At 37.3% G+C, this 17,472-nt stretch overlaps 1 protein-coding gene across 2 annotated transcripts in view; it reads right to left on the bottom strand.

Moving 5' to 3' along the window:
- The window catches only part of Cdk2 (Cyclin-dependent kinase 2), a 137,440-nt gene extending 120,168 nt beyond the window's left edge, over positions 1-17,272 (bottom strand). The window contains exons 1-3 of one of the 2 annotated variants that reach the window (XM_090399739.1): positions 17,173-17,272; positions 16,841-17,025; positions 6,886-6,963 (exon numbers count right to left, since the gene is read on the bottom strand). In XM_090399739.1, coding sequence (XP_090255865.1) covers positions 6,886-6,963; positions 16,841-16,956 — 194 coding nt within the window. In that variant the 5' untranslated portion in view covers positions 16,957-17,025; positions 17,173-17,272. Of the gene's footprint in view, positions 1-6,885; positions 6,964-16,840; positions 17,026-17,122 lie in introns of both variants that reach the window. The other variant, XM_090399738.1, reaches the window with a different exon arrangement.
- Between the last annotated feature and the right edge of the window lie 200 nt (positions 17,273-17,472).

The raw sequence follows: 17,472 nt of genomic DNA, 5'->3' as shown, positions 1-17,472 counted from the left end.
TTGCTAATTAATGGTGAGCCTTTACACATGAAAGGCAGGAGAGAATACAGCAAATAAATGCTCTGTGTGGGCAGTTGATATTCTTCTTGAACTGTTGGAGGTTGTAGCCCTTGGAAATGCTTTGGGGGGGGGGGACTGTTCTACAGAATTGAGATGGATGGAATGAAAGATGATTCAGAGTAACAGGTTCTGTGAGTATGAAATTTAACTGTGAAAGGATGTTGAACAGCTGTTGCCCAAGTTCCTGTAAATCTAGAAGAAATGGGAAGCTTAATGGATATTATTTCTGCTGAACAAAACCATGGAAATATCTGTAGAAGAGACAATGCAGAAATTGATCCTATTATTAGCATGGGCACCTCTGTGGAGTCCAATGACTCATCGTGGGAAACCCAAACTATCAACACATCTGTCATACCTCTCACTGAAATCATTAACAGAAAAAGCACTCACAAACTGACTCTAGCAACCCATTCCATTTATTCACTCTCCAGTAAAAAAAAAAAATCTAGTCCTCACACACTTGCTAACCAAACTCTTATTCAACTTCCAGGGATGAGCTCTTGTCCTGTACCCTCCAGTCAAGTGCTGAAATATTTCTTTCATATTAATTCTATAAAATCCTCTGAGTAAAATCTATCATATCCTCCCTTTTTCTGCCTATCACCTAACATTAGTAACTCACAAACCCTGAATTCATCCTCATACAGAGCATTCCACAGACCACTAACCATCTTGTCAAATTGCCTGTGGATTCTCTCCAGCACTTCCTCATCCCCAAGAAACCCAGGTGACTAAATCTGAGGAGAGTAATCCAGATGCGGTCTTATTAAGGCTTTATAAAGAGTAATGTTAATGCCCTTATCTCTGCTTGTTAGTCTGTTCTTCAATAACCAAGTAAAACCAAATATGCCCTTTAAACTTCAACTTTCTATTTATGTAGTATACAGCTTGTAATCTTTGTATCCCAAAATGCATGACTTTACATTTTTTCACATTAAATTGACATCCAGTATGTTCTGCTCATACTGTCAGCCTATTCATCCTGCAAGCGCTCTACATCATCTTAATTAACTATTACCTTATCCAACTTTGCATCATCATCAGCAAAAAACTGAATATCTCCTTTCAAATTTCCTATATAAGTTATATACAAATTAAACAGCAGTAGTCCAAGTACATATCCCTGCAGCACATCACTAGTCACCTGCTTTCTCATCTGCTCCTCCATATCCTACTTTTTGGTATCTGTTCATCAACCACCCTCATACCCACTTAACCAGTGTCACATCCATCCTCATTTGTTCTAATCTGCATAAAAGTTCCATATAGTATCCTGTCAAATGCCCTTGCAAAATCCAGCAATATCATTGTGTAGCTATTTCCTTTATCCAGCTCAGCTGCCACTATTATAAAAAAAGTTAATTCACTAAGGTATGACTGACCCTTCACAAAGCCATGCTGCTCCCTCATATGGTATAATATCCTTATCCACCCATTACTGAATTATCTTTTTTGACCAACTTTTCCCAGTATCACTACTCCTGAGATACTGATTGGTCTATAATTTTCTACCACAGACTTAGATCCTCCTTTATGCAAAAGGAATTATTTTGCCTTCCATCCACTCCCTTGAGACTTTGCCAGAGCTAAGACTTAAATTAAACAGCTTAGTTATAGGCATTGCCAGTTCCCCTGCATATTCTTGTAAACATGAGCCAATATCCCATCCAATCCCACAGCTGTATTTGCATTCAGATTCTGCAATATCCTCAGTACCTCCAATACATCACAACCTCTGTTCTCACATCATCCCCATCAACTCTGCCATAACAATATCTTCATTCAGATGATATAACCTTGCAAAGTGGTCACTCAGTAGCTTTACAATTCCATCTGATTCTGTCACTTCTCTACTATCAGCACTTGGAATTATCCTTCCACAGTCATTCTTCCTCCTATTTGCCACATAATGAAAGAACTCTTTGGGATTCTTTTGGCCAGCTCAGCTAATATCTTCTCATAATCTGATTTTCCTTCTTTACCATGCTAGTCACCCCTTCCTGCCTGACTCTTGTACTGTTCATGAACTACCTGGTCACCTTTCTCCTTATACACCCTCCACAGTATTTTCTTTTTTTTTTTCCAGCTCATGCTTGATGATTATGCTACTCATCCATCTAACTCCTATCCAATTTACCCTCCTGGCCTTCAGTATAGTGTGATGCTGCTTCTTTCAGATACCCTGCATTATCTTCTAGGGGAAAGTGGCTGAAGAGGGTCTGCAAGAGATGTGTTATTAATCAACCAAACTACTCTTTTCTGAACAGCATCAAGAATTTTTAGGGAGGAGATAGGTGCAAGACCCCAAACATGAAAGCAGTATTTCAAGATTGGCTGGAATTGGGATTTATAGAGTAAATAACTGGTCAGAAGAGAGGTACTATCTTGAGCAGAAAAGGATACCAAATTTTTTGGAAGATGATGATACTACAAAAGTAATATGATTATGCCAGAGAATAAGAGTCAGTCCAAGAAGAGAGATTTGGTCTCGACTGTTGAGCTGAGTAAATATCTAAAGTAAATAGAGAAGATCTGAAGTCTTTTTTGTTAGAAAACAAGCAAAACTGTATTTTGGAAACACTGAAGTTGACCAGGTTGTTTTTCCACCCAATCAAGGATACTGTGGAGATCAGCATTCAGAGCATTTACTAAAGATGATCTTGAAACTTGAGACATTTGAGCACTGCATGGCTTGCAATATGAGTAGGACAAGTGGGGTGTGCTATCATGAAAACTACGAATCGAGTTTACAACCAATGAGCAGATCATTTATGTAAAATCATGCCACACCACGAAAATGACAGAGCCCTGAGGGACACCAGCATTAACAAGAAAGTTTGAAGAGAGAGAACACCATCCACCATCATGCACAGGGAATGATCTTAGAGAAAACTGGCACCCAATTACACAACGAGAAAGGCAATTCAAATGATAGGAACTTGTTGAGAGGCCCATGATGCCAGATGCTATCCAAAGCCTTAGAGATGTTGAGAACAATAACACAGGTTTCTTCAAAACTTTCCATGGAACTGGTCCAGAGGTACGTAATGTCCGATATTGTTGTAATGCCAGAGTACATGAAGATGTGAATGCTGAAGGAAGGTTGTTCCCACCAGAGATGAAACTTGGATGAGATTATGATCTGAATTACCAAAAGGATCAGTCACATGTAGGGCCGCATTTACCATTAGGTGCAAGATGGGGGCCTCACTCTCTAGGGGGGCCTCATTTTAAAACCTTACTCCTCACAAAGAACAATAAAAAAACAGCATAGTTATAGTTGCAAAATAAAATACTTATTTTTAAATGTTAAATTTATAATATAATAACTAGAGGCTGCTGAAAAATTTGTGAGGCTTCCCACTTCCATTTGAAATACATTGTTCTTTCCTTAGAATATAAAACTAACAGGAACTCCGTATTCCATAAAATTCATGTATGTAAGCGTACCATTTCTTTGCTGGACGTACATACACGTCCAGCAAACCTGGATAATATTCTGTCCACCTGCTGAAAGAACATGGATAAGAAGTGTAGTTTGACCGTCATGTCCATTATAATGTGCGATAATCCTTCACGTGGAAAAGAACACTTAACTACATTACCTGTCGTATGTAGTAGCTACGTTCTGTAGCCTACAGCAAGAAACACAGTTGCTTGCTGTTTGCTTGGTAACCGGAATCTATGTTATATCAGACTAAATACCTACGAGTTATATTCATTTTGCTGCTTGTTTTTATCGCATAATTATAGTTTTAATGCCAGCGTAAAATAAGAAATCCTTTCATACTTTCTTCACTTCATATTGTATCACTATGGAAGATCAATGTCACTATCGTTTTTTTGCTAATTATTTTAATCGCCAATACATTTTAAAATTCTCCAAGAACTCGATTGAAGATATTTATTTTTGTCAAACAATTATTTTATAAATTCATGAAAATCCGAATCTAAAAAATGAATACAGCCTCCATCTGTTCTATATTAAGTTTCCTATTTTATTCATAATCTTAGTTCGAAGGTTAGTTATCATACGTAAATCTTGAATCATATCATGTAATGCATAATTTTTATAATGTAGTCTGTAAGTTTTTGCATTTCAACTTTCTTGGTTTCTCCCTCTAATCACTCACTACAAATCAAAATGAACGGCAGTTATGAAGTCAACTGTTATTTTATTATTATTCAGGCCTCATGGAGTCCAAAGACTCATCGTGGGAGGTCCTTCCTAAGAACATAAAGTCTGTCAAGATTCATCGAGGGGAGGTCCCCCTTAAGAAACACAAAGTCTATCATACCACTCCTTAAACTCATTGACCGTTCTCGCTCTCACCACTCCATCAGGCAATGCATTCCACAGTTCAACCACCCTCCACGCAAAGAAACCACTCCTCACCCTCTTGCTCACAGTTTCCTTTCGTAACTTCCAGGGATGGCCTCTTGTAATCACTCCTTCCTGCTGTTCAACCAAGCGAAAGAACACCCCAGTGTCAACTACGTAACCACCTTTCAACAGTTTAAAAGTCTCAATCATATCACCTCTCCTTCTTCTGTCCACCAAACTCTGCAGTCCACATTCCCTCAGCCGATCCTCATAACTATGCTTGTACAGTCCTGAAACCATCTTTGTCATCAGTCTTTGTATCCTTTCCACAGTTAATTTATCCCCTTCAAATCCTGGGGACCAAATCTGAGAACAATAGTCTAAGTGTGGTCTGATCAGAGACTTATACAACGGAATGATAACCCTTTTATCTCTGCAGGTCAGTGTCCTTCTCATTATTGCAGCAATCCTCTGTCTTCACCACCTTTGCAATATGTCCCCTAAATTTCAGGTTTCTATCAATCATCAACCCCAGATCTCGTTTCCCCTACTTCCTCCAGTATAATTCCTCCCATCGATGTTTCCCAAACCTCAAGACCTTACATTTTGCTGCATTAAACTGACACCCCCATTCATTTGCCCATCTATCTAGCTTATTCAAATCCTCTTGCAGGGCTACCACATCTGCACTATTACTAGTAATCCTTCCCAGCTTCACATCATCTGCAAACAACTGACTATCCCCTTGCAGTCCACTGGCAATGTCATTGATATAAAGGTTAAACAATATAGGTCCTAGTACTGAGTCCTGTGGGACCCCACTTGTAACCCTCTGCCTCCTTGAAACTGCTCTGCCATACACAACTCTCTGATATTATGGAAATATCTGATATATCTGTTATTATGGAAATGTTGACTTTTATTTTCAATAAACTAAAAAAATGCTTATTTTTGAGGGCCTCATAATGATGTTGTGCCTTGGGTCTCCAAAAGTATAAATGTGGCCCTGGTCACATGAACAAAGTATCTGGAAGAAGAACTAGTTAAGAGATCCAGAGTGTTGAGAGAGTGAAAAGGATTGTCAGGAATTCTGGTAGGGAGATGAATGATGTTTGAAGTCACTGCTTACAGCCAAAGTTTCTGTCTCTGTTCCAGCTTGGTCAGCAAAATTTAAAAAAGGAAGCAAATTAGTATTGTGGACATTGAAATCACCAAGAAAGATTACTTCACTGAACAGAAACCAGAACCCTCTAGGAATCAAACATAGCAGTAACCACTGCAGGTCCCCAATAAACAAGGTGGTGGTTGAGAGAGTGAAAAGGATTGTCAGGAATTCTGGTAGGGAGATGAATGATGTTTGAAGTCACTGCTTACAGCCAAAGTTTCTGTCTCTGTTCCAGCTTGGTCAGCAAAATTTAAATAAAGGAAGCAAATTAGTATTGTGGACATTGAAATCACCAAGAAAGATTACTTCACTGAACAGAAACCAGAACCCTCTAGGAATCAAACATAGCAGTAACCACTTCAGGTCCCCAATAAACAAGGTGGTGGTATTTCATTGGGCAATGATCATTGCCCAATGAAAGTCCACTGGTGAACCTAGGACTAGTTTACTCCAACTACAAAGGCATCCCTTTGTAGCAGGAATACTCAGTCACCAGAGCAGATTTAGTAGAAACATGCAGGACCACAAAAAGGCAGAGATGATTTGACTGAAAAAGGCTGTATATTGCATATCACCAGCCCAGAGTGTCCACAGTGGTTATTGATGATTTTGTCCATTGTTCTCAAGAGGAATAAAATGAGAGCAATGAAACAGTTGTCTGACAGCTGGCTTATTTTGTGGCTGGAAGTCTCCAGCCACAGCCTTTAGCTTTTTAAAATTTTCTTCTTTCTATCTTGGTTTAATTTTTTTTTCTCATTTAATGTTCATTTTGCTTAATATATCCTTTGTTATATTTACCTTTTCACAGAAATACTGAATTTGGGATGGGTCGAAGGTGGAATCAAAATTATTGAAATAAATTGAATTAATTCAATTATTAAATTGAAATAAATCAAAATTATCCACCAAATTACAGACACAAGAGAATTTTCTCCCCTTTAACCTGATGAAAAGATAAAAACAAGCAACTACCTAAAAAAGTAAGAGTACTGAAAAGATATAGTATTTGCCTTCATAATTTGATGTAAATTCTACTAAGAAGTTAACTGCTTTAACAGCAATGCCAGTGAAAGACAGAAAAATAAATAAAAAAAAAGAGCAACACATATCATAAAATACAATCACACAGGTTTAAAATACAACTATTAATTACTTTTAAAAGAGTGTAGTCTATAATATTTCTGACTGGAAGCAATTCCATGGAATTAGAAAGAAAGAAAGGCAGGGAATCTTACTTTGATTTCCCTTTATATAAATGTTCCTGAATAATAATTGAGAAAACTTGCAACATGAAAATATGCTGAATTATTAGTGCAACTGATATCTACGTTACCTTACAACATATGGATGGTCTAAATCCTTGAGTAAAGCAATTTCTCTAATGGCTGTACTTGGAACACCTTCAGATTCTCTGAAAGAGCAAAATTATTTGTCAGACAACAAACAACTGATGTGAAATATCATTAAAATTTTTCAATAAATGTTTTCATACTTTGTACAATGAAATGTCAAAAAAAAAAAATTATTTCTCTGTAGCAAACCAACATACTGAGATCTTACTCAGCGATATATCAGTACGATCTCGCCAATAGGTATCATGCAATGTGGGTCAACAATGCCGCTGGTTGGAATATGGTGGTAGTTGTGTGTATGAAAGAAGCACTATCAGCAGTAAGAAGCATTTATAAATGAAATCTGAGTGAAAAGAGGAGTGAAAGAAGCACTATCAGCAGTAAGAAGCATTTATAAATGAAATCTGAGTGAAAAGAGGAGTGAACATCCGTGCACTACACCTGATCGAGGTTTTTCAGATTAGCACAACTTTGTTTCCTTGTATATGTTATAGTAACATGACACCAGGGTAATAGTACAATGAAAAGTTTCAGAAGTATTCTCTAGTGAGGCACTTTGCCCACAAAAATGAATTACACTATATACCACCTCCTGCATAAATATATTCAGTATGGTTCCCCTTTCTAGCTGGCCTGGTTGACTGGTTAAGGTATACCACAACCAACAGGCTGAAGGTTCTATTCAAGTCATAGATGTCTGTGAATGTCTTAAGTTGAAGAATGAATATGGTGTGAACACTAGACTGCTTATTGGAGACCTGAAATGGCTTGAAAAATGCTTCATGTTTAGTCTCTAGAGCAGAGTTTTATAAGTCTCTAGAGAAGGGAATCATGTAAAATATAAAAATACAAAAAATATAAATAAAATAAACAAATAAAAATCTCTTAGCCCACACAGTAACAATGTACTACATTATACCTATTGTGAGTAGGGGCCACATAAAATCAACATAGTATTTGTGCACAAAATCAAATATTGATTTCTCAATTTTATTCATGGGTCACTACTGTAAATATATACCAAAGCTATTTTCATCCAACTGTGGGCAAACTCAAAATCTGCAGTTCCTTAGAAAATTGTTCACATCTCATATGAGGTAGTACACCCAAAACATCCCTAAAAATTCTTGATGTTGTACAGAGGAGAATGATTCAGCTGACAGATGACCCACCTTGATGACTCACTTCCATCAGTATCTTCACAGATACATACAATTCAGCTGCCTTTTCTACAGCCCCCTTCTATGCTCCATCAAACTGGCAGCCATCATTCCTGTTGGAACTGTTATAACAAGTATCAACTCTTATAAAAGTGCAGCAGTTGCCCAGCATCTCTTTTCAGTTCAACTGCAAACACACTGAACCTGCTTCCTCCCTTCCTCATTTATTCCATCAACTTTAGTCCAGTGAAAGAGCCTCTCTCATGAAGTGTTTCCTATCAACTACAGCCACTAACTCTTACAATAGAAATTTCAGCTTCTTCCTTCTCAGTCCTTTCCTGCACAAAACAAGGCACTGATATGCTATAGATTTTATTCTCTTATGCATGGGAAAAAAACTAGAAGCACTGGGTTTCACAAAATGGTAATTATGTCACTAGTAGCAGTATTGTAAATAGTAATGAAACACCTTTATTTTGATGTACTTGCTTCCATACTGCTCGACAAAATGAACAAAAACACTTAGAAAGTATAGTGTAGCTCAAAGTTTGCAATGAAGCAGGACAAAATTTTTTTATGATAATAAAAAATGAGGAAACAGCGAGAGATTGGTACTGTCTTCTTATTTCAGATTACAGAAGTTGACACAATGTGCTCAAAAATATGGTCACAACATCAGGATGGTGTATGATCCCCTCTGACAGCTGAAGGTCTGCTTGATATAAGGGCAGTGGTATACATGCAAGCCAAATGTTAAATTTTCAACAATTTTGCAAGTTGGTTGTGGAACCAGCAATGACCATAAACTGTAGAGTCACACTTCAATCCACATGGCTAGTGGCATTTGAGCAATAGCTTATTTATGGCAACAAACAAAATCCAGGTTGAGTGCAATTGTTTCAGCACCCCTGGTGCTTCATTAACCCTCTCCCTTCCTATACAGCAGCCTGTGTAGGGATTATCTCCACTCGTAATTTATAGGAACATTATTTTCTTGACTGATTTAAGAAAGTGACGCATCACATACCAGTTAACACACACACACGAGCACATACACTACATATCCTACTTTAATGCCACTTCAGGCTCCAAATAAGTGGAGTAGTGACTTCATCAGGCAATGAAATTCATCTTCCACCTAAAGACAAACATCCATGCCAAGAGAAATTTGAACATGCAGCCCTTTGGCTGGACAGCTGCTCAGCCCACCAAGCCAGCAGTGTTTTGCTATTAAAGTTTTGTTTCCTTTAATCCTGCATTTAGTGTAGCAGTTAAACAAATGATTAATCACTAGTAGTTTGCTTCCAGATGCGTAAAATGTGTAGTAATGGAACATGCGTTTTAATAAAATTCACTTTTAAATTTTACTTTTATTTCCAAAACAGCTATCCTTACATTTGTAATTAAAAAAAGAAGCACAATTAAAGAAAGGCAAATATACAGTATAATGGATCTAACTAGTCCATCCATTCTCAATCTTACTTTTCAACGGAAGGTGAGTTAGCTGCTCTCATATTTTTCATCCTGCAAAATGGAGAGAAGAATACATGCAATTAAACATAACAGATTAGCCTCATGGCTTAATTTCTTCAGCTACAATTCCAAATAACATCCCCCTCTCAAAATACCATGATTTCTCTATAAAGTCTAAGTTAAAAACTCTGAAAAAACATTTGGAAAAATCACAACTCTCAAATCCATATTTCTGTTATATATGAAGAAATACCTTATATGGCATTTCCTAAAAACTGGACAATTTGGTAAGAACTGTTGCCTGAGTGAAACTGTGCCATGTCCACAATGTATATCATATTGGACAAGACATGATTTCACTCTCTGGACTTTATGTTGTATAGATGCAAGGGAATGTTTTTTGGAATTACAGCTGAAGAAACTAAAGCTATGAGGCTAATGTGTTCTGTCTGTTAACTGCATGTTTCCTCTCTTGTTCTGATTAAAACCCTGTCACCACCATGTGAGAGACCAGCTAATTCTCCTTCTGTACTGTATACCATCTCAAGCATGGTTAACAATTTGGCAATGGTAACCACCATATACTGTCAGCAGGTAATAGTAATTATGTGGTTATCAGTAAGCATACACTGTGAGGTATTGCTAGGAAAATACTATGTAATGGAATACAATATATTTTCAATTTTAAACTGGGACACATATTTCAGTTTATTTTATTTAGCACAAATCAATATCAGTACATACTGTGCATATTTGCATTAGCTAATGTTACAGTTTTATGATGATAAAACAATCTTTAAATAACACTCAAAGATACTAAAGTTAAAATCTGATAGATAACTCTGAATATAAAACTATGCAATAATATTAACTTTTAATTTTTCTTGTGAGAAGATTTCATGTTGAAACTCTACTTGTCACACTTTCCCCTTGTTTAATGCTTGCTATATAAACAGTTCTGATGTGTTTACTTCTTTATAGCAAACAATATGTTCACCTTTTATGTTCATCTGAGAAAGCAGAGGCCTGACCAAATATCTTTATGAAAAAGAATTGGATAAGAATTGGAAGGGTGATCATCGTCGGCTTGTCGAGAGCTCCTAAAGATTAGTAGTATTTTGTGTTAACATTAGATATTTTACTAGAATTTTAAGTAGTATTGTTTGCTTTTTGTTTCTTGGTGTGTCTGTGCAATTTTTGCATGTTTTCTGTTATTTTAATTATAATTTTAAGAAAAGATAGCATACACATGGCACCGATAAAGAAAAAAAATGGTGGCCAGGTCGCCATGTTTGTTTAAGAGTTTTGATGTAAACGAATTTATGCAATGTGCTGTCTGTGAGATGTATGCCTTGTGAAGAGCGGTGGGAGTCTGGTTAGAAAGTGATAGTGGAGTTAATATGTGTAGAAAGTGTAAAGAGAATGAGGACTTCAAGCGTGTTTCGTGTGTCAAGAGTGATATCATTAACGATAGTCAGAATGTAGAAAATGGCGGTGTGCTAGAGAATTGCGTGGTAGTGCCAGATAGGTGTGAGAGCGTCGCTGAAAGTGTAAATGAAGGTAGAAACACAGAAAGAATGGATGATTTGATCGATAATGAAAATGGTGAGATAAATGTGAGTAGCGAAATTGCCCCGTTTGAATGGTGCGATACACAGAGCTAAAAGACAACTGGAGCGTATGGAAAAATGTGTGCTGAACGTACCGACAAATAATAGAATGTTCGTAAACATCAATAAAATGAAGGAGCAAGTGCTGTATGGGGATTCGCTATTAAGAGGCGTAATAATTGAGAGTTTAACGAAGTCGTACCAGCCGGGCGCGAACATAAAGGACGTCAGCGAATCTATTCGACTGCAAAAACAGAGGGTGAAAGAGATGATAATCGTGGCAGGAACGAATGATTTGAAAGAGGACAAAATGGAAATGATAGAGGATGTGAGGGAGTTGTTTGAGGTAGCAAAAGAGAAGAGTGAGAGAGTTAGGATGGCGAGTATCTTACCACGGTATGACAGCGAAGTATTTAGAAGGAGGGCCATAATTGCCAATGACTTTATGCGTGGGTTATGCATGGAGAGTGGTGTGGAATTTGTGGATGTGTGGAATGAGTTCGATGGGCGAAAGGACTTATATAAGATGGATGGGTTGGTGTACGGAGACTTGAAAGAGTGTTGATGAATGATGTGGAAGTGGATGTACAGACTCAGGGAAACTAGATTTATTAAGAGGGGGGGGGGAGTAGATATGCAGACTTTAGGGGGGCAGTTAAGTGTATGAATGAGTATATTATTCCTGAGCGAGTACGACGGACAACAAATCAGAATGGAATAGTTAGTATAAGGCATCAAAGTAGGGATGGGACAAATGGGCTTCTGCGATTCATGTACACTAATGCCAGGAGTATTAGGAACAAGAAGGAAGAGTTTTTGGCCATGGTTGGCACTTCCAGGCCACAGGTTGTCGGTATTAGTGAAACATGGCTGACAGAAGATGATAAAGCTAGTGGGATTGAATACGACGGGTATAGTGTGTTCAGGAGTGACAGGGTGAATAAAAAGGGGGGAGGAGTGTTACTGATGATAGCTGATGAGCTTCAGCCAAGGAGTATAGAAGTTGAGCTGCTATAGACCGGGTGATGGAGTGGATGGTGGGGATAGTATGCATAAGCAAATAGAAGAAATGAGTGGAAGGAGGGTAATTATTATGGGCGATTTCAATTATTGTAACATTGACTGGAAAGAAGAGAGGGCACATGGGAGGAAGGAACTGGATTTTATGCGGTTATTAAGGGACAACTATCTACAGCAACATGTATTGGAAAATACCAGGGGGCAGAGAGTGCTGGACCTAGTAATTGCAACTGAGAATGTGGCTGTAACGAACATGACCATGTTGCCACCAATTGGTGAGAGTGACCATAAGGTCATGACTTGGGAGGTGGCTAAAGGAGTCGAATTTACAATTAAGACAGGGTACATGTGGAATTACCGGGCTGGTAAGTAAAACAAGCTTAGATGTGTGCTTGGCTCAATGCCATGGCATGTAAAACTGCAAGGGCTGGATGTTGATAGTGCATGGGAGGTGATTAAGAACTGTTTGCAGGAGGCAATGGTTGACTGTATACCAAGAGTCCGAATAATTCCTAGATGAGTCTTTGACTCCATGAGGTCTTGTTTAATAATAATAATAATAAAAAATCAAGTAGGGGTTAAATGGATGAATAACACTATTAAGCTTGAGCTGCAAAAAAAGAAACAATTGTGGAGGGAATTTAAGGAGAAGGGTGACCATCAGGTACAGGAACAGTATAAAGCTCAGGCCAGGATGGTAACAAGGGTGGTAAGAAAAGCAAAAGCAGATTACGAAAGGAAATTGGCCACGCAGGCTAAAGAGAATCCCAAACAGTTTTTTCAATATGTTGCAAGTAAAAGGAAAAATGCTCATGGTAGAATGATCTTAAAAAATGCTGAGGGTAGGGAGGTAACCGAATCAGTCGATATTGTGGAATTACTGAGCGAGCACTTTGCAAGAGTATATCATCCAGGTGGTGACTTTGCAGGAATGGAAGAACCAACAGCTTATACTGGAATTGTGATGAATGAAGTAGAGGTAACTAGTCTATTACAGAACCTCAATGTCAATAATACATCTGTGGGATTGGATGGTATACCAGCTCGTGTCGTACGTGAAGCAGCCAAAGAATTGTCAGTGCCCTTGACCATTTTGTTTAATTTGAGCCTCAGGACTGGGTCAGTCCCAAGGGGGTGGAAAGAGAGGAAAATAGTTCCACTGCACAAAGGTGGTTCCAAGGCTGCTGTTGAAAATTACCGGCCAATCAGCATAACAGGAATCATTATCAAGGTCTTAGAGAAAATAGTCAAGAGGAAAATACAAGATTGGATAGAAGAAAATGGGATACTGTATCGGGGACAGCATGGTTTTGTGAAGGGTAGGTCATGCCTCAGTAACTTGCTCACGTATTATAACACAGTGACAGCTGAACTGGATAAGGGTAATGGGTTTACAGTGATTCTACTGGACCTTGCTAAGGCCTTTGACAGGATACCACATGTAATTCAAATCAGTAAATTGCAGCATATGGGAATGGACATAGGGTTGGTGAGATGGATAGGAGGGTGGTTGACAGAGAGATATCAGAGAGTGGTTTACTCAAGACGGCCTGTGACTAGTGGTGTGCCACAAGGATCTGTTCTTGGACACTGCTGTTTAATTTGTTCATAAATGATATAGGAAAGGATCTGAGAGGAACAGTTCATTTGTTTGCAGATGATGAGAAGTTGGGTAGGGCAATAGTGAATGCAGATGACGTCAAAATTTTGCAGGATGATTTGGATAGATTGGAGGTCTGGGCTAAGGAGAATGGATGTCAATTTAATGTGGCAAAATGTAAGGTTATGCATTTTGGGGTGAAAAGATTGGCGGCAGTTTACTGCATTGGTGGAACCGTGCTCCAGGAAATTGATGAGGCACGAGATTTAGGAGTGTTGGTGGATAAGGAGTTGAAATTTAGGGGACACATTGCAAAAGTGGCCAAATCAGCTCATCAAATCACTTGGTTGCTGAAGAATACGTTGACAAGCAGGTTATTGTTCCTCTGTATCGAGCCTTGATAAGACCCCATCTCGACTACTGTGCTCAGATTTGGTCACCTAGGTTTCTTCTTGATGGGGAGGAGGTGGAGAGGATCCAGAGGCGAGTGACCAAGACAATAGCAGGTCTGTGGAATGAACCGTATGAGAACAGGTTGAGGATTTGTGGGTTGCAAAAATTGGTTGATAGGCGGAGGAGGGGAGATATGATTGAGACATTCAAATTACTGAAGGGTTTCTATAAAATTAATTCAGAAGATATTTTTGAGAACAGGGCTGGTTGTGGGAGGACTAGGGGACATCCATGGAAACTGAGCAAAAGTGTGGTTAGTAAAGGTGTTAGAGCTGGGTTCTTTACTTTTAGAGTAGTGAATGAGTGGAATGCGCTCCCTAAGTCTGTGGTGGATGCTGTGACAGTGAATGAGTTTAAGGCGAGGTATGATAGATACTGTATGAATGTCGAATAGTTGTGATGAATATAATTTGGGGCCTCCCTCGATGAGTCTAATGACTCCCTGGAGTTGCCCGTAATAATAGTAATAACTCTTCTGCACATGTTCCTTAAGATATGCAATGATATCCCATTCATTCCCAGTCTTACTAGAATCTAACTGAATAATATTCAATACACTTAACATTATCAACTTCCACTTTCTGCTCAGTCAACATTAAATGTACCAGCAAATATTAATTAGCATTTTTTCTATATTCTCAGCTGATGTTATCTATACATTACCACAAGCAACTGATAACTTCATTGGCAAATGAAGATATCTTTCGTTGTCACCCTTCCTTCTACTAGCCACATAACTACAGAATTCCCCACAATTAGCTTGACTTCCTCTACCAATCTCTTATCACATGCTAATTTCTCCACAACTGTCATTAGTCTGGGTTGCTTCTTTTAATGTTTAGAGAATTAATTATAAATAATTGCAAATCAACCTTATTTAATAAAGAGTTTAGGTTATAACAAGAGTTCAAAGGTACATTTAAATATTGATGAGCTCATCACCGACACACTTTATCTTGAAAGCAAATTAAAAGACATTAATTAATGAAGAATCTTAAATGTATTTAAAATCAAATATATTTAAAGTACAAATCAGCCATACTTTGGAATTAAAAAAGAAACTTGTCTGTACTATGTAAGTACCAAATAGGGTTTCAAGTGAAGACAATTTATAATTTATATAAATTACATAAGCATCACTTTGATATTGCACTACCTAAAAGACAATCTCTGTAATACATATATTCACTTTTTTTTTTAGTTTTTAATTGACAATCATTAAAAAAGAAAAGAAAGAAAAAGTGAATACAAACTCATAGGCGAGTATTTTTTTAAGTAGTGTCACACAATAATAACTTGCATCTAAAGGTTATGTAAAGCTCTATACTGTGTTCAAAAAAATTTTTTTTCAAAGTTACGCTGCACAAATATTATTATTATTATTACGTAACAGTGTTTCTTAACGTGGGGTGTACACTCCACAGGGGGGCAATTTGAATAATTTGGGGAGCAATTAGAAAATAATGTTGCATTCATCACTGATATACTCAAAATACTCACCATTGTCGGTGGGGGGGGGTCAAAATCTTTGAGGCTTTGAGGTGGGGCATGATCCAAAAAACGTTGGGAAATACTGACGTAACACCTCCAAGGAGTCCTTGGACTCATCGAGTGAGGGCATCTACTCTACAACTCTCTGTTACCACCAACTGCACCTACCTTCATCATCTACAGCCGACTACCACCACCACTAGTATTTTCACAGACACTTGCAAACATCCATGCCTATGGCAAGATTCAAACCCGCAGCCTTTTGGCTGGAGAGCGGATACACTAACCACTCGGCCAACCAGGAACATATTAGTTTGTCTGCTTGGTTATAAAAAGATTTTTTATTTTTTTTTAGAAATATTTGTCTACTTGTAATTATTTAAATAAAATAATTAGTTTACAAGTTAGATACAAAAAGGTAGCATGGATTCCCTCCCAAAAAACAGACTAAATGAATGGTAAACATGGACACATGATTAACAAAAACAATATATGTAACAGGCAAAATGAAGATGTGTACTGCATAGTTCAGAGCAGCCTGCTACAATAAGTTTTAGAATTCCTTGGAGGTGTCATGTAATAATAATAAGAAGAAGAATAACAACAGCAACACTTCGGTATTAGATATAATTATTACTTGAAACAAGTACGTTTCATAAATATTTTGTAAATTAAGGAATATTCTGGAATACTTTGAAGAGGCTCTTCATCAAATAAATAATATTTTAAGGTTAATTTCTTAAAATAAATAATCATTTTTATTTTTTAATGGTATATTGTTGCTGTTTCTATTTAAAGGAAAACTGTCTCTGAGTTTCAGAATGCTGGAGTCTCAAATATTTAATTTACAAGGAAAAAAACTTAAAAGATTCCAGTTTCTTTCTACTGTATATGCTAGCTTACAAGATGCAATATAACAGATTTATTCCTTTAATGCAAAATTGTTTTTAAATGGATGACAGAGGGAAAAAAAAAAAAAAAAAAAAAAAAAAACTTAATGATAAACATTGCGACTAATTTTTGTTCTACCGAAAATAAACTCCCCACCCCGGACATATTATCATGCTATCTCAGCTAAAATTATATGATTAGGATTAAATAAAAAAAGTAATTCATAAACTGTACTCACATATCCAAACGAATTTTCTTCAAAGCTACTAAGTTTCCGGTCAGTCTATCTTTTGCTTTATACACAACACCGTAAGTTCCTTCTCCAATTTTCTCAACTTTTTTAAACTGATCCATAATAGCTCCAGCAAGTAGCAGCGCACTTCAAACATAACCAAACTGCATTGTGTTACTAGCTGTCCTATTCTAAATCAAAACAACAACAAAATATTAATAACAATAATGTATAAAAGAAAAAGGACTCAGTATAAATCAAACAATAACCAATGCAGGGTTCCCGTACATTAAAATATGAATTTAGCATTTTTCCAGAATATTTCAACTTGTACTCACGAACAAAACGGGGAGAGAAATACGTATTTTACCTATCGCTTAACATACACAATAATACATGCTCTTATACACTGAGAGACAGACATGAGTTCATTCAGCGTCTGCTATTGACCAAATTCGCACAATAAGTTTCCCGCCATGAACAGCTGTTTATATTTTAATTTCTTCTTGCAAAAGGAAAACCCGCCCAATTTTAACTACCAAATTAGCAGATTAGAGGGAAACATAAAAACTGTTCACAAGAAAAGTGAAAATTTTTGTAATGCAAGTTTCATTTTCGTCATCATTTTATAACAGATT

This window comes from Typopeltis vanoorti, chromosome 10, assembly GCF_054136105.1.
Source record: "Typopeltis vanoorti isolate ZY-2024b chromosome 10, IOZ_Tvanoo_1.0, whole genome shotgun sequence".
Lineage (NCBI taxonomy): Eukaryota > Metazoa > Arthropoda > Arachnida > Uropygi > Thelyphonidae > Typopeltis > Typopeltis vanoorti.
This window is presented reverse-complemented; position numbering and strand designations above follow the sequence as displayed.